The sequence below is a fragment of the Chiroxiphia lanceolata genome, chromosome 7 (genome assembly GCF_009829145.1).
Source record: "Chiroxiphia lanceolata isolate bChiLan1 chromosome 7, bChiLan1.pri, whole genome shotgun sequence".
NCBI classification, from domain to species: domain Eukaryota; kingdom Metazoa; phylum Chordata; class Aves; order Passeriformes; family Pipridae; genus Chiroxiphia; species Chiroxiphia lanceolata.
Genome location: NC_045643.1, coordinates 4,600,508 through 4,622,606, shown reverse-complemented (window position 1 = coordinate 4,622,606; position 22,099 = coordinate 4,600,508). Strand labels below are relative to the sequence as shown.

General features: G+C 51.4%; 1 protein-coding gene across 12 annotated transcripts in view; it reads left to right on the top strand.

Moving 5' to 3' along the window:
• PCBP3 (poly(rC) binding protein 3) overlaps window positions 1–21,883 on the top strand; it is a 52,510-nt gene extending 30,627 nt beyond the window's left edge. For 4 of the 12 annotated variants that reach the window (XM_032692810.1, XM_032692818.1, XM_032692812.1 and 1 more), the window contains 6 exons: window positions 1,938–1,979; window positions 6,285–6,363; window positions 7,044–7,103; window positions 10,303–10,355; window positions 12,792–12,961; window positions 21,480–21,883. In XM_032692810.1, the coding sequence (XP_032548701.1) occupies window positions 1,938–1,979; window positions 6,285–6,363; window positions 7,044–7,103; window positions 10,303–10,355; window positions 12,792–12,961; window positions 21,480–21,525 (450 nt within the window). In that variant the 3' untranslated portion in view covers window positions 21,526–21,883. Of the gene's footprint in view, window positions 1–1,937; window positions 1,980–6,284; window positions 6,364–7,043; window positions 7,104–10,302; window positions 10,356–12,791; window positions 12,962–14,667; window positions 15,613–21,479 lie in introns of those variants that run through there. The other 8 variants (XM_032692819.1, XM_032692813.1, XM_032692822.1 and 5 more) reach the window with 5 other exon arrangements.
• The last annotated feature ends 216 nt before the right edge of the window (window positions 21,884–22,099 follow it).

Here is a 22,099-nt window from a genome sequence, read left to right as displayed (position 1 = left end):
TAACTGTGGCACGGATGTGCCATGGGAGCTGGAGGTTATTCTGCAAACAAAAATCAGCAGAAACAAGAGCAGTTTTGAGCAGACAGCTGTTTCTAAACAGGGAACTTGAACCATTGCTTTTTCCACCTCGTCTCGTCATCTCACCTGGTGACTGAGGACCTGCCTGTAGATGCCACCATGCTGTGGTGCCTCAGATCTAGCAGGAGATGTACCTTCCCAAGAGCTCCAGCAGCCAGGTAGAGCCAGCACCATGAAACCACAGCTGATGCCACCCAGAGGAGCTCCAAACGAGTTGCTTCATTTCTCCCCAACCATAATAAATAGAAAGACAAACTAAGGATGGGAGCAAAGCCCAAAGCACAGGCTATTTCAGGCTGAATTAGTCATTGCCAGGATCAGGAGTGTGTCACTCAGTCTGAGCAGCCATCCTGGAAAAGAGCTTTGAGTCCAGCTGCTTGGTGAACTATCTTCTCAAAAGGGAGAGTAAGATGGAGGTAGCATTTTTCCTGCTGGTGAATGGTTGGTGTCTTGGACAGAAGTGATGTCACAGGAAGAAGCAACCATCTCTGAAATGAGAGCTCTTCCCAAGGCTGGGAGCCCTTTGGCTCTGCCCAAGGGTGGCACGGGGTGGGTGGGCAGAGGACAGCCAGTGACAGTGGTGACAGGTGCTTGGGGTGGGATAAGCCTTCAGGAGCTCAGCAGGCTGAGGGATGCAGCAGCTCATGGCAGCTGCCAAAGGGACCAGCCCCATCGTCCATAGGCAACATCAGAGTTGAGTTGCATCTGTCCAAGACATCTTCCTGCCCTTAATTACCTTTTTTCACTCAATTTTTCTATTCAAAAAACAATGACCAAATTGCACCACCAGGACAGGCAACTCTTCAGTGAAGCCTCTGCCATATCCCCATCATGCCAAGATGTCAGTGGGCACTGGGACAGCCATTTCTGTTTTCCTCCTTCATGATTTTGGGGGTTTTCCTCACACAAGGCACTTTGCTATTTGCAAAGAATGTGGCAAATTTGCAGGAGGTTCCAAGGGTTGTTTTTTTTTCTTTTTTTCTTGGCAGTCTTTACTCTCCCTTTTCAAAATGTTGTCCATCTCTTTTGTCATTTCTTTGAGAACTATCTGAATAATGTGTCAACCAGTGAGATATGTTTTGCTAGCTGGTTAAGTCCTAAATATTGGGCTCTCTAGTATCTGGCTCTTCACCCAGATCCGTGCTTATTTTTGGGTTATTTCCGAAAAAAAAGTGGAGAAAGGATTGCTACAAAGGATGGGAAAAACACACAAAGCCACTTGCCTGGCAGATATCTGCATGGATTTATCAATTATGGCTGGTGAAAGGCATCGCAGTTCAGTTGGCCTAGCCCTAACCCCTCATCTCAATGCCTTTCCAATGCCCCAGCAGAGCACTGGAACATACTGGGTGGATGTTAGGCATCCACTGGGTGTTGTGCACCTGAAAATATGGAGAGGCTCACGTCACTGGCTTGCTTTCTAGGATCACACTAAGGTGTGAAGGGCAGCGGTGATGTCACTGTGCACCTGCCACGCAGTTAATTCTGGTTATCATTGAATCACAGAATGGTTTGGGTTGGAAGGGACATTAAAGATCGTCCAGTTCCAACCCCACTGCCACTAATCCTTATTTTTTGTACAGCAAAGACCAGTCACAACCTGAGATTCCTGCTCCATGCAATACTGGCACCTTTAAAGAGCTGCTTATTTCCTTTTGAAAAAGCCAAAGGGAGCCCAAGCCCTTGAAGTCAGGTAGCTCAGAATTGTGCCGGGTGGCATCAGAGGTGTACATCTCCCCCCTGACCCAAGGATTTGCTGCCCTGGGGAATCTAATGTGGCAGAGGGGGTCCTGACAGAGGGATGGAGTTCTCTTACCATGTCCTACCAGCCCTAGTAACATCTTTTTTTTCCTTTGCAGGCCTATACAATTCAGGGACAATACGCTATTCCACACCCGGATGTGAGTTTTACCCTAATTTTTCTTATACCCTTTTCTGTCACCTGCATGCTACTGTTAATTCACATAATATTAATATTAGCCAATAATATTAATAACGTATTTTCAAAGTAATTGGCCGTTTGTAGTATCTGTAATACCTCGAGTAGCCTTTTAACCTCTTAGCACTAAACTTTATTACTTCCGAGGACTTGGCCTGATGCTAAATTGTTTCCATTGTTCAGTGTTATCCCTTCATTTTGAGAAAAACCATACTCTATGCATTTTGTGCCTCAAAATGATCAAAACAAGCAAAAAAAAAAAAAGAGGAAAAAATAATAATTTCCCCTCTATTTCCCCCTTGTCGTTAAAATGTTGGTAAGCCAAGGGTGTATTTAGTTGTTGAGTACCTTGGTGGAGTGGGGAAAGCCAGAGCTCCAGGAGGTTCATGCTTGAGGCCAGGGCAGGGGGACATGCCTTTCAGGGAGGGGAAGGGTGGGGGGCCTCCCAGAAATTGGGAGCCTCTGCATCTCCCAGAGGGATGGAGAGGGTGCTGCATCTCACCTTGCTGAGGGCTCTGTGCCTCCCCACAGGAGCAGGACCCCAGACTGATGTGGTCACTCTGGGTTTGATGGCTGTCTCAGTGGGTTTCGGTGGCTGTCAGCCAGGGCAGGGACATTGTGGGGACAGTCCCCCCTCTATCTCAGGCTCCTTGGTGCAGGGGCAGGCACCACTCTGACTTGGGGTTTGGTGATACTCAGATCCCTTGGGCTCCCAGTCCTGTGGCAGGTCAGGGGGATGCAACATGTTTGCGGGGGGACACGTAGGGATCGTCAGCTGTACTGTCTGCGGCTAAAATCACCAACAGAATTAGAAAATTAGTCTGTTTAAAGGATTTCTATATGGAAAGCAGTGAAGCACTGTGATGCCAGCAGCTCCTTGCTGCTGCTTGGCTTCTGGGGTGGTCACAGCTCTTGGAAAATGCTGGAACTTTCTAAATGTGCTTTTGAGGGGATAAAATACCTGTCGAGTTCCATTGCAGGGGTTCTTCTTGCTGTGAGGCAGGGGTCTGCAGTGGGGCTGAGGATGTGGTGATGGGTGGAAAGCCTTCTCCAGCCATCCCAGCCATGGGAGGGGTATGATGTAGCTCGGTGTTCCTCTTTCCAATGGGTGCATTGGGTATTAAATCACAGAATTGCTTTTTCCATACCTGAGAAGGTGGCAAGGCTGGTTGATATCACAAATGCCCTCTCCACATGGGAACCTTTAGGAGCTGTAGGTTGGGTTTTCGTCTTAGGATAAGTGATTTCACTGGAATTAGTGGAATCCAGGCTTTGGCTTTCCATGTGACACCAGTATGTGTGTACTCTGAATAGCCTGCTGTGATGGTTGATAAGAAATATTCTTAGTTATGTACTGTTTGCTTTTGCTCCAGAAGCAAGAAATAACCTGTGTATTTAGGGTAGCTCAATATAGTCTTTATCCCAGTTTTTCTTTGCAAGTAGTGCTGACAACTTAGTCTTTTCCTTCTTACTATATTCCTCTGATTGTCAGGATTAAAATACATTTAATATATTTGCTGGTTGAGCTCTGCCCCACTCCCAGCAGATTTACTGAGACCTGGGAAGAATTGTTGGTACAGGGGCCATGCACTCCCTCCTTATTCTTATAGTGCTCTTGCAGTGATTGGTCATTTTAAACAATGCTCAGTGCAGAATCCAGTCTTGAATGGGATTTTAGGGCATTTTAAATACATTCTAGGTGTCTGTGTTTAGTGGGTGCCCCTGGCAAAGCAGGAAGAATTTTGAATGCCAAATGCATGTTCCTGCCTTGATTTTCTCCCCTGGAAAAAAACCCTCAGGACAGGGGCAGCTTTGGCTCATGAAGAGCTTCAGCATTGCCTGAGTACTTGTAGGCAGTTTGGGATGTGAAGTGTAGCTGCCTGCCTTCCCAAAAGTTGTGGGATCCTAGAGTCACAGAAGGGTTTGGGTTGGAAGGGCCCTTAAAACTCATCTCATTCCAACCCCCTGCCATGGGCAGGGACACCTTTCACTAGACCAGATTGCTGCAGGTCCTGTCCAACGTGGCCTTGAAGACTTACAGTGATGAGGCAGCCACAGCTTCTCTGGGCAACCTGTGCCAGGGCCTCACCACCATCACAGGGAAGAATTCCTTCTGAAATAATATCCTGTCTAACCCTGCCCTCTGTCAGTGGGAAGCCATTCTGCCTTGTCCTGTCACTCCAGGCCCTTGTCCCAAGTCCCTCTCCAGCTCTCCTGGAGCCCCTTTAGGCACTGGAAGAGGCTCTAAGTTCTCCCTGAAGCCTTTTCTTCTCCAGGCTGAACACCCCCAGCTCTCCCAGCCTGTCTCCAGAGCAGAGAGGCTCCAGCCCTCAGAGCAAATCCGTGGCCTCCTGCGGACTCACTCCAACAGATCCATGTCCTTGCTGTGCTGGGGACCCCAGAGCTGGATCCAGCACCCCAGGTACAGTCTCACCAGAATAGAGGAGAAGAATCCCCTCCCTTGATCATGGAAGATGAGCTGGAAGAGATGGACATAGCAGCTTTCACTGTGACACCTGGGTGCAGCCATGTTCTCCTCTCAGAGGCTTATTTATTGTTCTGATTATGGAAGCTGGCTAAATACCACTATCCAAACTATGTCTGAAAAGTCTACTAGATCAGTACTAGAAAGGATTTTGATGTTTCCCCCATTGGGCAAAGCAGGACCCCTGCACCAGGGCATGGTTGAAGCCCAAAGGGCAAAGAGGTTTCATTCAGAGTCCCGCCAGTGTCCAGGGACCAGGTGTCATGAGGAATTCCAGAATCAGGGTGCACCTCTAGGAAACAGGATCATGGCTAGGCTTCGCGAACGAAGATTTGGGAAGGCACTATCCACATTTGCTGCAGGCACGCTGGTGGCTTATGAGGCCAATACGTGACAGACATATCCGATTGCAAAAGGCGCAGCAGAAAGGAAACAGGATAGTTCTAAAGTTAAAAAGCAGTGGATGCTGATGTCCCCGCTCACTGCAGGAGCAGTGGTGGGCTCAGTCCTATCTGGAGACAGCTGTGTTTTGGCAGGAACCCACCATATCACACTTTTGGCTAAAATAAGCCAAGTAAAGCCAAAAGAAGCACGGGGAGGGATGTGCAGGCACGTCTTTTCGTGGAGTGGTGAGACCTCTCACTTGAGCCGGTGGAGGTTGGAAGTCTTCATGCCTCTGCAGAGAGAACAGGGATCCCATGGGTACCTCTCTGAGCATTTGCAGGTGTTTCACCCCTTCCCACTGCCTCCCTCCAGCCTCCCCCCAGTGTGTGCAGTCTCTCGGGTCAGCTCTTCCCAGCATTTCCCCCTCACTGCTGCCAGCCAGACCTCCCCACCCTCTGTCTCTAGCCATGCTGCAGGAGCAAGGAGGAGTTTGAGCCTTGTTGACCCCCCAAAGCCTTGAAATTATAACTCCTGCCTCTCCATTGCCAGCGATAACAGGCACAACAAGTGGTTTGAGTTGGGGGAATGATGCGATGCTGGCAACCCCCTAGCACCTGTGAAAAGTGGGAGGTGATAAAGAGCCTCCCTCCTGCTCCCTGCCAGACTTCAGCCCAGTTTGGTTTGGTTTTTTTTTTTCTTTTATTCTTTTTTTGGTTGGTTTGTTGGGTTTTTTTGTTGGGTTTTTTTTTATTTGGAGCAGTAAAACCGAGCACAAAATGTATTCCAAACAAACACCTCTCTATGCAACCACTTCCCGACCAGGCACCAAAACCTACCCAGCACAAGGGATACAAGGATCTGAAATACCTACTGGTCGTGGCTGAAGCCCATAATTCCCCGTGTTCCTAATGAGCTGACATTTAGAAACGCAGTTTATCCATCTCCCAGAGGCACTTACCATCGGAGGCACAGCACAAGAACATGTGCTATGGGGACAAGCAGTGACAGTGCGCCTCTGATGACACAAAGAGGGTCTCTGGGTGCTGGTTGTGATGCCCACCAGCTGGCCCTGTGCCAAGGCAGAGGAGCTGAAACTAAGAATGGGCTTCTTTCTGGTATCGTACTTCAGACCCTGACCAAGCACTTCTGCCAGAGATTTGGACTTTATTGCACTATACCCAGGCCAAGTCCTTCTGCTAATGTTTTTGCCATGTCTCACCATGGCTTCCTGCTTTGATTTTTGGTTTGTTTTTGGTTGGGTTTTTTTTTCATTAATTTTTGTTTGTTTTCCTTTTTTTTTCCCCCCTTCCGTTATAATTTTGTTTTTGCTTTTCGGTGTGACTTCTTGTACTCTATGACAATAACCTTCTTAGCTCTAATGTCCCTCCTACCCCTCAGCAGTTGACCAAGCTCCACCAGTTGGCTATGCAGCAAACCCCCTTTACTCCCCTTGGACAGACCACCCCCGCTTTCCCTGGTACGTACCCACACGCCCTTTCAAGATATCCTTCTCTTACCTGTAGAGTTTCTCTCTCTTTCTAAACTCATGCTATTTAATGGAAATGAGCAGGGCAAGTAAAAAGTTGCAATGTCCATGGGGAAAGGCGAACTAGAGATGGATATTTTGGGGGTCCTCAAGGGCGAGCTCTCAGCCCTTTGCCGTGCATGCCTGGACTCACTCCCAGCTTTGCTGGCTTTCCCAGCAGAAGTGATGACCACCATTAGGGTCCTTCCCCTCATGGAGGAGGAGGCAGCATCCCCTGCCACACGCTGATCCAGACCCCGGTGGGACATCCCTGCTTTCCCGGGGGGAGTGGCTCGGTGCCTGCTGGGGATGCTGCCTCGGTGTGTGTGGGGAGCGGTGCCGAGCCAGGCAGGATCGCACTCCCGCAACAGGAAGGAGTTATGGCTGTAGGAGGCCACATTGACAGGAGCACAGCCAGCCCCGGCGTGGCTCAGAGCCTTGTCCTCAAGGCTGGCATGTTCACAGTGACCTGGGAAGCAGATAGAGCACAGGGGATGGAGATACTTAAAGTACCAGTTGGAAATGCCTTTTCTGACAATATGTTCATCATATTTTGAGCTTCCTAGATGAAGTGACATTGCTTATCTCCTTGAAGGCAAAAGCATTAAACCTGTTTCTTCTTTGCTCTTCAGGAGAAAAGCTGCCCTTACATTCCTCCGAAGAAGCTCAAAATCTGATGGGCCAGTCATCAGGTAAAACACAAAGCTAGAGGGAAATAAGCAGGCTTTGGTTGAAATATATATATTCCATTATAGGACCATGCCATTGCTGTGCTCTGAGAGGAATCATGGTATTTGTGGAGAAGACAGCAGGTTTTCTTGGTGGGCAGGGAGAGGTCAGGCAGCGCTGTTCTTCTTTGTACAGCATGTCAAAAGAAAAGTGCCTGGACTTTATTGCCTGGTTTTGTGATATTTGTGTATAACTGCCATAGAATCACAGAACATCCGGAGTTGGAGGGACCCACAAGGATCATCGAGTCCAACTCCTGGCCCTGCGCAGGACAGCCCCAAGAATCCCACTATGTGCCTGAAAGTGTTGTCTAAACACTTCTTGAGCTCTGTCAGGTTTGGGGCCCTGGGGAGCCTGTTCCAGTGCCTGACCACTCTCTGGGGGAAGAACCTTTTCCCAATATCCAGCCTAAACCTCCTCTGACACAGCTCCAGCCGTTCCCTCAGGTCCTGTCACTGGTCATCAGAGAGCAGAGGTCAGTGCGGCCCCTCCACTACCCCTCATCCACGACAAGTTCTCCCTCAATGCCATCTGCGTAACAGGAGGATATCAGAGTCATCACCCTTATTCCTTCATTTAATTTTGCCTAAACTTTGCTCAGAAACAGCAGAAAAATGCTGGTGGGAACAGCAATGACATGTAGCTTTAGCCATCTCCAAGTCATTCAGGGTGAGTTGCAATTTTAGTGGGACAGGACCCTGAGGAGCCAGAGCATGGCTGCAGCCTTGGAGAAATTTTGACGGCAGATGTCCCACATTCATCCGTATGTGTGGAATGGATTTGTCTTTTCTTACCTGCCATTGCTTAGAGGAGTTATCCTGAGATCTGGAGGTTCCCAGGCAGTATGAGCCAGACCTCCCTGGGCATGCCTGGGGCACACAGCCATCCCATGCATGCCTCAGAAGTTTGGGGATGTCACCTAACTATGAAAGCAAACGTAGCCCAAGTAGATAGACCCCACAAGACTGCAGAAGTAGAGATTTCATGACGCTGACCTGCGCAGCCATGTTTTCTGCATGTCCTCTTTGCCCTTTGCAGTCACCCAAGGCACTAATCCTGCCCTGACACCTTCATTAAAGCCTCAGGGACTGCTTGTGCATATCAGAGAGGGAGAATCTGGAGTGCTAAAATAAACCAGTCTCCAGGTAATGGGGAAGCCATTCCTTGATGGCCCTGTGATGCAGGGATGGTGCAATACCGTGGCACCTTGTGTCCCAAGGGCTTTCAGCAGCACCCATGGCATCTGAGCATGGGACAGGAGATGCCACCTGTGAGTCTGAGGAGCTTAGCTCATATTCCCAAAGAACCCTGGATGCCTCAGTGCTGCTCTGAGCCCATCCCCAGTGCTCTGCTCCCTTCAGAAGACATTTTCTGCCATACCCAGGCTGCTACTGAGCTGAGCCTTGTAATGCATGACTGAGAGGCTGGGACACCCTCCTCTGAGGGACATGTCTGTGTTAGGTGCAGTCCACCTTGCCTGAACTGTGAGGAAGCTCAGTGTGCAAGACAGTCCAGGGCTGGTGAAATGTGTGCTGTAAAGTCAGCGTTGAGCATTGCCTGTGGTGTAAGACCTGGGCAGGATCTGTTTTGTGCAGGGTTTGGCATTAGTACCCCTGGCAGGGGTGAAGGACAGCAGAGGGCTGCCTAGCGGAGGATTTACATCCCCAGTTCTAACATCTCTTCCCCTCTCTGTGCTCCCAAGTGAAAAATGTGGTGAGGAGACCTCCTGCAAGGGAAGTGCATCTGGGAAGCTGCATTCAGGAGAGCGCAGGACTCAGACTCGTAGAATCATGGAATTGTTTGGGTTGGAAGGAACCTTAAAGCCCATCTCATTCCAACCCCCTGCTAACCCTCACTAGCCCAGGTTGCTCCAAGCCCAGTCCAGCCTGGCCTTGAACATTTCCAGGGATGGGGCAGGCACAGCTTCTGTGGACAACCTGTGCCAGGGCCTCCCAACCCTCACTTCCTAACAGCCTAACATCATGCACGAGCACATCCAAGATACCTGGAGCTCCTCTTCCTCAGTGCTGTGGCCCTCAATGGAAATATGTGAGGAATTTGGAGCTGCTACTGTCTTCTTTTGCAGCAGCCCTGCATTTCCAATCTCCTTATTCTCTTTATTCTGCACCTACTTACTCCCCTTTCCACAGATACAGACCTGGCAGTCTCCTGTGCTCTAAAAATCCTTTATCAGTGGTCTATATCATGAGGATAAGGGTTTTTTTTTTCCAGTTAGTGCGAATTCCCGTCAGCCACCAGACAGCTGCTTTCTTGCAGATTTGGCATAGGACATCCCTACTTCGGCACTGAGGTGATTTAATATGGAAAATCATGGGAGAGGCAGGCTTTGACCTGGCCTAGGAGCGCTATGGCATGGTGTCCTCTTACCTCTGGAGCTGCACACACAGGGTATCCTGCTGGCTCCAGCCATTCCCACCATGGAGGAGAGAGCTCTCCCTGATCCAGGAGAGGCTGGGAGGAAGCACACCTCTGCCTTTGCTCTTCGATGCGTAATTTTGTAGGGAAGCAGGATCTGAATCTCCATACTGTTTATCTTGCTTTCCCTTGGGAATAAGAGGGACAGCTGGTCCTAGGTCCAGCTAGGTTGCATGTCTTAGCAGTCTGGCTTAAATTTAGGGTGAGTCTGTGGGGCTTTAACTTGCAAAGGACTTGTGCTAGTGCTGCCGGATCCCCTGGGGAAACCAGTTTTGGGACACCAAGCTGCTGTCATACCAAAGCAGCTCAGTGCTGCTACATCCAGAGAGGGCTGGAGGGTGCATGGACAGCATTCCTGCTGGGCTGGTGGGTGTCCTAGCCAGCATGCTTTCTGCTGCTGTGTGGAAAGATGTTTTTCCCACCTCTCTTTGGTGATGCTGGAACCTTGCACCCTCCTCTGAAGCCATTCCCAGTGGGAGGATGAAGGGTGGGAAGCGAGGCATTCATGGGGCAGCTCAAGGGATGCAGGGAAGGTGACGCCCAGCTCCAGCAGAGTCAGGTAGCAACCATCTTCCCCCTCCTTGTCCCAGAGTGTGTGATCCCCTTCCCCTCCCACCCCGGAGCAGGACGCAGCCTTTGCAGTGTTGACTGTTGCGGGAAAGCAGTGGAGCTCCATCGTGCTGCCTCTGCAAGCTATAATAACCATGTCTCCTTGCATATACCCAGGTTTGGATGCCAGTCCCCCGGCCAGTACTCATGAACTCACCATTCCCAATGATGTAAGTAGATCCAAGTGCTTCCTTGGCATGTCTGTGTGTGCGTGTGTGTAGACACATATATGTATATGTGTGTGTATATATATATAAGCTGCAGCCATATGGCTTTGTTAAATATATTTAGAGGTGCCCCTTCACCATGTTCCCTCATCCATGTGCAGTCCGTTGGGGATCAACCTGCAGCATAAAGTGCCCACTTGACTTTACCCCATCGGTAGTTTCCCTAGTTACAATCCTTAATGCTCTATTTCCCTTTCCAAGTGAACTCAGTGCTCATGAAACATGCCCAGTTGACAGCACTGGGAAAGGGAGAGAGCTCCCATGCCAGCCCTGATTAAACTCTTAATTGCCTTATCAGGCACTGGCACGTCTGAGATGATGTTTCAGCTCAAGGGTAGTGAGTGGGCTGGGGGTGGTGGTGAAGAGGAGGTAAGTAAATAACATTTCTCATGCCACAAAGTGCCACACAAGTGTGTGAAGGACGGTGTGTGTCATCTTAGTGCTGGTGACAGGCAGCTTTGGAGTCTTAACAGATGGAGGCGTTGTGGGTGTTGGACTGGGATATTTGCTGGGACAAGGCTGGAGTCATGCTGGGCAGGGTGCTTGGGGATGCTCCGGTGGAAGGAGGTGGGATGGAGAGCACAACACAGCCAGCCCCTGGATTCATGTGTCTCACTTGCTTCTGGACTGGCCCACCGGTTTCTATGGATTAAGAACCAATCTGCGCTCAAATCAGGAGAAGGGCAAGCAGGGGGATGACAGCCAGCCTCTGTCCCCATTTCCATCACCAGCAAGCACCTTCAGCCCGTCCTCATCAGGAGTCTCTGGATGGGCTCTGGCAGCTGTTGCTACCTCTTCCTGCTGTTCACCAACACCCAGCAGCATGAGGGAAAGGCAGCAAGCCCGGCTGCAGCTGCCTGGCACCTCTGCCAGGACCTCCTTCCGCCCAAGAGACGTGGCAGTGCAACAGCTTCTGAGCATCTGCCAGCTGAAACCCTTGGAGATGCTTCACCCCAGGGCCAACCACCATGGAGCGAATCTCCAGAGGAGTCTGTGGGAGATTAATCACCAGTCTGCATCTGTCTGTCCAGCAAGGACCCCTCTCCAGGAGACTGCAGGGAGCTCTGCAGGCGCTCCAGAGGTTCCAACAGCCATGTCTGTGGAGAATGGAGGACCACAGCAATCTTCACAAATATCAAGAGACCCCTTGCAAAAGGGGAGGAAAGGATGCCAGGGGACCTCCCAGAACCCAGGAGCACTCAGAGCATTCACTCGCCAGAGACTCGGCTCTCAGCAGACCTGGGCAGCATTAAATGTCATCACCTGCATCTTGAAAAATTCCTCCCTACCTCTTCCTCCTGTTGTTTTGAAGGCTTTTAAACACTACCACCTTCTTAGGAAGCAGAGGTCAGGTTTGATTTTCTTTAAGGGTCTCCTGGTGTGTTTTAGTGGTATAGCTTGGAGTTGTGCTGCAGTTTAAGTTGGGCTGCAGTGAGCATTTGGAGGAGTAGTCGTCTCCACTTCTGCCATGGCAGAAATCAAGCAGCTGCCAAGATGAACATCCCACTTATAAAATGCCCAGGCACAACCTTAGAAAAGAGCTCAGATGTCCAAAAGGGGATGCAGAAACACCTCATGCCTGTGTTGGCCAATATGGATATCTTGCTATGTGTCACCAAGCTTCAGAGATCAAGTTTGAGGGAACCACCATGTGGTACACAAATGAGCGAAAACAAAGACCATTGAGGAAATTCAAGCCATCGAGGTCCATTGAGGAAATTCAAGGGATGGACATTTGCGGATATTCAAACCTCCAGTTGGCTCTGATTTTTTCACAAGAGCGTGAAAGATGTGTTTTTAAGTAGCAGTCACCTCTTCTGTGAGTGCCACAGCCACATGGTGCTCTCCTGAGCATGCCAGTGAGCCATTGGATTGCACTGAAAGAGCTAGAGGGGGTAACAGAGGCACTGAGGGCATCCCAGTGGGGCAGAAGGAATGTGGGAGGGGCTCAGCTGAGGTTGGGCTGTCCCCAGAGAAGGCAGAGGGCTTGTTTCCTTCTAGTAACATGTCCAAACCACCTTTGGGTTTGCTGTAACTGGCAAAAGGATAAGTAACTTGCAAAACACTGACCATTTATTAGACCACAAAAATTATTATTACTGAAATGAGCTCTCCTTGAAGCCCTCTGAGATGCTGGGCACGGTGTGTGGATACTGGAGGTTTTGCCCCCACAAGGAGCAGATCAGGGCAGGCTGCTGGATGAGTCCTGGGAGGACCATGCTCGTGTGCATGTGGGATTCACCCCTGGGCTGTCCCTCTCCTGTTTTCATGAGCACTAAGGTCACACGCGTCCCAGGGCCATGCAGTTGCGCTCGTGTCCCGCTGGTGACGGTCAGAGCTGCCGCTTCTCAGATGTTCCCTCCGTGCTTTTTTTCCTAGCTAATAGGCTGCATAATCGGACGCCAAGGGACCAAAATCAATGAAATTCGGCAGATGTCAGGAGCGCAGATTAAAATCGCCAATGCCACGGAAGGGTCATCGGAGCGCCAAATTACCATCACAGGAACCCCTGCAAACATCAGCCTTGCGCAGTACCTCATCAACGCCAGGTGAGACCCCCCGCAGACCTCCGCCACCTCCTGCCACGGGCCAATCCCATCCTGCTAGCCTGGTGGGAGCAGCCCTCGCTCCCGGCACCATGGGCCAGGAGGGGCTTCCCAAGGCCAGCTGGGACAGTTGGTGTCTTGCTGAGAGCTCTGAGCGGAGACCAGACGTCACCAGCGGGACATCTTCCTCCAGCTGGCACTTTGGCTGGGGACTGGGAGCTGCTTCACCGCTGGAGGGTTGTGCCGGTCACCTGCCCGCCCGCCACCCTTACTCCTGGATTTTGCTCATGGGTAGGGCAAAATCACCGCTGTCTTTCTCTGTGGATGAGGCAGGGGACGAGGACAGGGATGGAGCTGAGCCAGTGGCAGGGAGGCATCACTTGAGACCTGCTTGCTGGGATCCCAGCATCGCTTACTGCCTCTTCCACGTTCTTCCAGACCTCCCAAAGGCTTTCCTCCATCCAGTGAAAGTAATCAGTCCAATAAGCGCAAGACATGGGAACGGCCTGATTGCTTCCTTTTCATCATGAAAAGCTTGGGCAGCAGGACTTCACAGTGGCCAAGGGTTCCCAAAACTGCCGCAGGCTAGGGGGATGCAGCCCATGCCGAGGGGGACCAGGGGTCCGGCAAGGGACTGAGAGGGGAGCATGCAGGGGAGGTGTAGCTGGAAAGACAAACTGGGGACTAGCTCTGTGCTGGCAGTGAACTGTCTCCAGACCTGTTTGCCTGTGTGTATGGACTCATGGATAGAGAGTTTAAAGGGATACAGGACCTTTTACTGGCTTTGCACCCACCTGGCACAGCCACACAAGCAAGCCTGTCCACCTCTCTGTGTCCTCCGCTACGGGCAGGATTGATGCTGTGCCAACGCATTGGATGTGTGCAGCTGCAGGAGGCTGCTGGCAGGGCTCCGAGGACGGGGGGCTGTTGGCGGCGACTCTGACATTTGTTGGGGTGTGGGCTGGGAGTACCGGTGAGGTCTATATGTGCTTTCTCCTCCTTGCACCCAACCCACCTCAGCCCCGACCCGCAATAGACCCCCATCATCCCATCCCGCCCTGCTGTCCCGCTGCCCATGCCCGTGGCACCTCTCCACCTCCTTAGGTGAGGGATGGGGCCAACCCCCCGTGGGCATGGCTGAGTGGCTTTCCAATCCCAGCTCCTTGCCAATCCCCCCTCCACCTCCTTGAGACAAGTGAGAGAAAGAAAAGAAAACCAAGCAGCTCTTCGTTGCTGGGAAAGGCTGGCCGAGCTGCCACCTGTGCAGAGATGACCTGATGGGGGGCAGGATGGGGCTCAGCCTCTCCCACAGTTTCCAAAACCAGAGCAAAATGAAGCAGCAGGGGAAGATGGCACAGCTGCCTGTCCCCCGTGGGAGAGATGCTTCTAGCAGAGAAGCCGTGTGCTGAGTTGTCTCCTGCCTCTGGTGGGTGACATCTCTGCTACAACACGGTGATGGTAACGGGCGCTACCTGGCAGCTGTGAGGAGTAGCAGCCAGCCATTATGCTGACTCTATGCTCCAGCCCCCCGTGCCCTCCATGGGGGACCCCAAGCCACCCAGAGATGCTCTGCCCACCCCGTCTAAGCAGGGCGTAGGCAAGAGGAGGAGCACTGCCCCACAGGGTCTTTGTTTTCTTTTCTGCTCTGGTGATTAAGCGCTTGTTTTTTGTCTCCCCCCCACCCCTCTCTCTGCCCCTGTCTATTCTAGGCTGACGTCTGAGGTCACTGGAATGGGCGCACTCTAATTTCCACCCACCATCCTCCACTCCGCACCACCTGACCCTCTCCAGCCACCGGCACTCCACCCAGCCTGTACTGCCTGTACATTTACCATCTTCCCTTTGCCTCCACAGATACTCTTTTCTTTACTAACGAATATATATATATATAAACACACATGCGCATATGCACACACTGGAACGGTTCTTTACAAGCTCCTTGCTGTGCTCCCAAGGCTGCTCCCAAACTCTTTGGTTATGGTCCTTGTTTTCAGCGTACGGTGTTAATACTTCATCTGCTTTTTGGGGATGAGGGAGGGGGGAGAGGGGTGTTTTTTTTCTCACTGGTGAGACTTCTGGAGATGACAGGGTCTCTATTGTCAGTCTAGCATAGCTACTTACACGTTTGAGTTGACATTGGAGGTACTTTCTGTAGCCTATGGACATATGTGATGCCAACCAGAGTTGTGCGTGCTTCAGATGAGTTACTTTTCTCACCCTTCTTCCTTTGGTGCTCCCTCTTGCTTGTCCTGGCTCACCTTTGCCACCTCACATCCCTGCCCTCAGGGTACGAGTGTAATTTTCACCCTGTGTTATTTGGGAAGCAGAATGCGCACGGGAACCACAGGTTCACCCCCAGGCTTCTCTCTTTGAACATGGCATGGTCCAGACAAGCCCTTTTTCATATTAAATTAAGGGAATCACACACACACACACACACACACATATACACAAATGCTCCTTTTTTTTTAACTAACGAGCAACTGGAAGTGGGAAGAACTCAGCTGTGTGGGATTCACACCCCCAGGGGCCTTTGAAAGTGCTCTTTTGGCAATCCCCATGGGCAAAACCTTTGGACAATAGCTCAGGAAGCTCTGTGAGCTGGCTGTGTTTGTTGTTGTTTGTGTTCAATAAATGTCTGTGCAGCTCTGGTACCAATGGGCTCCGACTGTTCTTCTCCTGGGTCGCCCCACCAACTCCAGCCCCATCCTTCCCTCTGCATCCTCCCACACCTTTTTAGCTGCTTGGAGGGAAGGTGGGGGTTGTATACAATAGTTCTTCATTACTATTATTATTATTACCATCACTATCGTAATTTTTTATTTTATTTTGTTTAGAGAAGGTCCCCAGGAGTGATGCACTTCCTGAGTGATTCCATGCTTTCTGTCTTTTTCTAAAGGGAGAGTATTTGGCTTGCATAATCTTTTGGTTTTCCTTAAGATTAATTTAAAAGTTATGGTACAACAACCAACATCTCTCACTGCCCCCTTGTCTGGACGGATCTGCCATGTCTGTGCCCCACACCCTTCCCCAAGACCCTCTATGCCCAGTCCTGCCTTCTGCTTCCAGGCTTTAATTCTCTCTCCTACCTCTCAAATAGGAAAACAAATATGTTTTCTGCCTGTCAGTTCCTGACTGTCCCTTTTCTCAGACTGCAAATGAGGGGATCATGATACACCATGTCCCCAGACAGCTGAAGCAGCCGCACTGCACATTTTTGCACTGTACCACATGGGAAATATATTGTTTTTCCAGGTGAGCCCCAAGACTTCATGGCCTTTCCCTCTCTTCCACCCTCAGTGCCGGCAGGAACCGCTGGCAGCTTCCCACCTTTCTCCTGCTGGGATGCTGGATCATTTCTCCTCCTGTCTTCAGTGCTGACTGCTCAGCACTCACACAGGGCTACGTCAGGGACTGCGGGTGATGCCACCTCATCAGTGGAGCCAAAGATGGGCAGGAGGTTATGGGCTCCAGCAGGGAGCTAGCAGGGATGAGAGCACAGCCCTGGAAGGTGAAGGTGGCTGCCAGCCCCTGCTGCTGAGCATCAGCCATTTGTTCAGCCCAGGTGTCCTAAAACCCATGCATGCTCAGCTCTCCGGAGCATTCCAAGCCTCTGTGGTTACAGGTGCTCCCAGATCCTCCATAAGATGCTTTACTGCCCATCCCCAACCCCTTGCTCTGCTCTTCTTGGCACTTTGGGTTCAGCTGTGCCTTTTGGGTGGTCCAGCAGCAGACATGCTAAAGACCATCCCCTGATTCCCCATCTGAAGAAGTGCAGATGGTTTGGGCAGTGCTGCTGTGGGCTCAGGTGGAGCCAGTAGCCTCTGCTGACATCATCTCCCCCTTGTATTTGTGTTGATGCTGAAGATGGAGGGAGTCAGGCACCAAATGGTTCCTCCCCCAAGTTGCTGACTGGCCAGCACAAGCACAGAACCATCTGCCAAGGTGGTGAGTCAGTTGTGGGCAACTGGCACTCCTCATCTTCTCCCGTTCGTCACTCTCCTTTAGACCAAATATTTTTCCCACTGAAGGAATGAGATATCCATGTGTGAGACCCAACATGAAAATAACCACCCAGCAGCGTGCCAGAGCCACCCCGGTGGCCTGGCGGCTGAGCCATGGCAAAAGCTGCACATCCCCACTGCCACCACCCTGCATGGCAGCCAGTGGCGTGGGGTGATGCCTCCTCCTTGGGGGACGGTGCATGGAGAGAGCCAGCCCAACCTGCCATTGGCAGCTCCTCCATGGGGCTGCAGGACAAGCCAGAGCGCAAGGAGACCTTCCAGGTGATGGAGGAACAGCAGCAGCAGCAGCATGTTGACCAAGGCCGAGAAATTCATCACAAGCCAACATGGTTGTGGGGTTTGTGCATCTGGGAGCGCAACCGCATCCTGATGACAATGAATGTGGAAATGGCTTTGCCCGGGAATTGGCGGTTTCTACAGATCACATCTGCCCTGAATTCCTTTGCTCTGTGTGCGCTGTGCTCCCCGTGCTATTCCCCACCTCCACTGAGACAGCGCTGCCCAAAATAGCAAATGCCAGATTGGATCTGCCAGATGCAGCCGAGCTCAGAGGCTACTGGAGAGGGGGAGCAGTCAGTAGCAATTCCTTTACATCCATTCCCATGCCAGGAAACCCACGGATAACATCCACCTCCAGGTGCCATCCCCATTCCAGCCCACTGCCATGCATCCATCACCCAGCAAGACTGTGGAAAAGCCACCACAGGAATCAATGGTGAAGGAGAGAGGTTGGATATAAGCATTGCTCTGGTATCAGGCCAGTATCCAAGACGTCGTGTCAAGGCTTGTGCTGCAGCAAGGACCTGTGTTCAGGGAAGTGCTCCAGGGAATGGTAGATATGGCCACGGGGGACAAAGGACGGACCAAGCAGTAGCAGTCACCTCAGGAGAACTGCACAGTCATAGAATCATGGAATATCCTGAGTTGGAAAGGATCCACAAGGATCATCCTGGCCCTGCACAGGACAATCCAAAGCATCCCTCCTGCTGGCATGCCCTTTGACTTTGCAATTTCTCTTTAATCAGCTTTTCCATCATCATCTGGGCTTGATCATGGTTTGGACAAAGAGGTGTTGGAACCACTGCAATATCTCCTGGGATCATGTTGATGATAAGGAGGATAACGACAAAATCACAAGGAAAGTATCAAGCTCGGCTTTGATTTCTTCAGGATGGCTCAAAAGGAGATTTGCTGCTTTCTTTGGAGGGAACTTCAATGTTTTGCTTTGATTTGCGATAGGTCCTGGGTTTCCATTTTGGATGAACTTAAAAATGCTCCAGTGATGCATACACAGCCGTGCCACTGGGAAAATTTTCTAATATTGTACTGAATATTCCATACAAGGTGAACATCCCAGTTAATTAACTTTAATACATTGTTTTTCTCTCCCAAAACAATGCATTTTATCCAGCCAGAATAATTCAACATTTCTGGAAGCAACCAGCTCAGTCAAACTCGTTGGGAATGAGTTATTTTGTGGGAAATTGTGACTTTGACTGGAAAGTATTGGTCCAATGCCCCCAGAGTGCGGGGGTCTCCATCAGAGAGGGGCCAGCTGAGGTCTGTGCTCAGCCCCTTGCCCTCAGCTGAAGGTCTCCACTGCCCCCACATATCCTTGTTGTGCTCCCAAAATTGTCTGGAGTATTGTTACATGCTATTTTTTTTCCCCTAGACTGTATTTGCAAATCTAGTACATAATAAGGTTGAAAAAAATAGACTGTTTCCCCTAAGGGAAAGTGACTTTCACCAGGGAGACTCTTTAAATTTCAAACTCTCCTTGAGCTGCTTTTCAGGGGTTTGTTATGTATCCATGCTAGTCACTTTTAATTATGCTAATTCCAAGCTTATGGTCCATTAGTAAGGGTAATTTCCCCCCTCCCGTGCCGCCAGAGGTAGGGTTCCTGGGGGATCACTGTGTGCTGTGGCAGGGATGAATGCTTAGTCTCATTTTCTCCTTGGCCACAGGGATGGAAGGCATCTCTCCTAGCCCTGCCTGGCTGCAGCCCCCAGCCCCTGGGAGGTATCCCTGTTCCCAGCTCTGGTGTCCCCCCGGCTGGTCGCTAGGTGTCCCCATTGACCAGCTTTTGCACGCCTCCTGCTCCAGCCGGGATGTGGGAAGCACTGGGATGTCCACTGCTTCCAGTTGCTGATCCATCTGCGTGCAGAAGACATCCCACGCTGCTGGAAAGGGAGTGGGGTTTTGTGTGTATCCTCCCCCCACACTGGTGACGAGCAGTGACATCCACCAAGCGTGTGGCTGGCACCGCTTGCTGGGACCTTCCTTGAGCCGCCTCAGCCCATATGGGCAAGGACACATGACAGGCATCTCCTTGGCCATGGGTGTCCCCACACTCTCGGGATATACTGGCTGTGCCAAGGGACAAGGTCGGTGGCACAAGCCACCACCTTACGCTGGCCCAAGGCCATTCAGTCTGGCAGAGGTTTTGCTGGAGAGGTCCTGAGGGTTTCCACCCCTTGTGGTTTCCGGGGAGGCCAGCACTCGCAGGCGGGATGCTCTGTGTCTTGGCTGGCAGCAGGAGCGGCTGCAGCTGGCGGAATGACTTGCAGAAAGGTCAAGGTCTCAGTGCAATTCCCCTGCTCCCATGTTGGATATCACAAGGAGCTGGGACTCTGCTGACGGGGATATTTTTGCTTTCCCTTCAAAAAGAATGCAGCTGCAGATCTTAATCTGCTGTACTGGGCAGCGAGCCTCAGGCCCCTGTCCAAAGAGTAACGTGGCAGTGACTTTTAGGAAGTACTGAATGTACCAGATGTGCAACTCCTTCTACTCCAGATGTGCAATCCCCCTCCCACTCTGCCTCAGTGCAGTTGTCCTGCAAAGAGGAAGATGAGACTCCAGATCACTCAGAAAGCATCCCACAGACTAAATCCAGCCAAGTGCAAAGCCAGACTGGCTCTGTATTCCCACACTCGTGTTTAGGCAGTTTAACCGCAGGGATGTCTCTTCCCAGAAATGACGCTCATGCCCGCTCCACACGTGGGGAATAAAACCAGCTGGAAGATGGAGAACATGATGGAGCAGCAGGAAGAGGCTTCACGTCTGAGCGCCTCACTGAACCGCAGCCTGTGGCTGATTCAAAACACGTGTGCTATTTCTAGAAGGAACTGCTTTGATCCCAAAAGAGAAGTCTGTGATGTGCATGAGGACTTGAATATTTGAAGCACGCTTGGAGCACAGTGTCCTGGTTCCCTGTAGGCACTGTCACTATTTATTCCTAGAGAAAGCCTGTGTCTAAGAGCATTTGCATCTGGATCTAAAAGGGGATGAGTGACGCTTGGCTCTGGAGCTTCTCCAGATTTTGATGCATCAGATGAGACTTGGTGGTGCAGGATGCTCCATGGAAGCAGGGGCACAGCGGAGGAGTGAGATGTGCTGTGGAAGTGTGGGCATGGTGATGATGGGCCACCACAGCCAGCTGGCAGCATGGGGAGAGCAGGATGGAGGGATAGAGCAGCGTCACTCTGGAATTCATGGTTGCATGCATAGCTTGGGATCAAACCACAACGGATATCCAACAGGATTTCCCAGTTCAAAGGGGAGCAAGACATGATGTGCTCACCCAAAAGCACTCAATTAGTGGTGTGGGGTGCTTTTTTTGGTGGGAAGACATGGATGTAGCAATGATGTAGCCTGAGGCCTCTGCTGCAGCTGGTGATATGGTTTTCCCAAGGGATGCTGCTGCATTCTGCTAAGCACGCAGCCATGCTCCTGAATGTCTTACAGGAGAGCTGCAGAGGAACTGTCCATAAAAATTCAGTTAGGGATGCATACCTAACACCCAGGGAAATCACCATCTCCATGTTTAAAACAAATTTTCAGTTGCATAGCTAAAATTTATTTTCTTGCCATGAGTAGATCTCCCATCTGCATATTTTGGGCTGAAACATGGTGATTTCCAGAGGCACAGGATGGTGCAGTGCAGCACCAGGCAGATGTGCAGGGGTGTGTGCCCTTTCCCAGTGTTCCTCCCTCAGCTGCCCATCATCCTTGGATGCCCTGTGATGCCCTTGCTCATCACCCCAAATCTTGCTGATGGAGGCCAGTAGCACCAGCTCTCTCGATCACCATCCCCACAGTCATGGGTTTGTAGGGCACAGAGAAGCAGGCAGGGGCTATCCTCAGCCGAGGAACAGCCTCAGGATGTTTAGGCTCCTCTGAAATTCCCAAAAAGTCACTCTCAGCACCCAGTGACAGCCCACAAGGCAAACACACAGCACACCAGGCAACCATCTGGGCTCATGTGGCAGCCCAGCTCATGTTGAATGTGTTTGGGTGCAAGCGCCCATGGGAAAAAAGGGAGGTTTATTGTGGTGTAGCAGAGCTCAGTGTGGGCACAGCTCCTCCAGCTTGACTTTTGGGGTGTGGGTGATTTCAGCGTCACGCTGAAGAGTTGCTCCATGTTCATAAGGGGCCGGGAGGCACCAGTGTTGGAGCCTTGGCTGAGCCCTGACCATCTCCCTTACTCGCCCTCCAGCTCTGCAGACCCTGATCCCCACGGGAGGAACACCTTCACCGCCTGACCGGAGCACCACAGCTGACGTGGTGCCAGTGGCTGATGCTTGAGCCCCCTCTGAAGATGCTGCCAGCTTCCCGTGAGCTTCTCCAACTCCTCCGTGGCACCCTTCAGGCCAGCTACCTGAACCCCCCTGCCCATGGCTGCCCAGACCCTGCTGGGGCAGCGATGGGACTGGGGGGCTCGAGCAGCAGGTCTCAGGCGGACAGCAGCTTGCAGCCAGTGTGCAGCAGGACCCACTTCTGCGAGCCAGCGCTTCCCATCGCCCCTCTCTGTGCTTCGTTATCACCCTTCGCACCCCTGCCGCTTTGCAATGTATCTCGTGGCTTATTTGTGTCATTGCAATAAAGCTATTGTTGTTTGAAGTGCCCTCCATGGTGAGTGGGGCGAGGCTGGGGAGCCGTGGTTTGGGCAGTGGGGCATCCATGGAGAGGGTGGTGGGATGCTAGGCGGTGCCCCAGTAGCACAAAAGCCTCGGTCCCCCCAGAATGGTTAACGGAGAAACTCAGCCCACACAGACCATGAAGCAAACCATGGTTTGGAAAATGGGCCTCAGAGCCCTGGCTCCACTCGGCATCCGG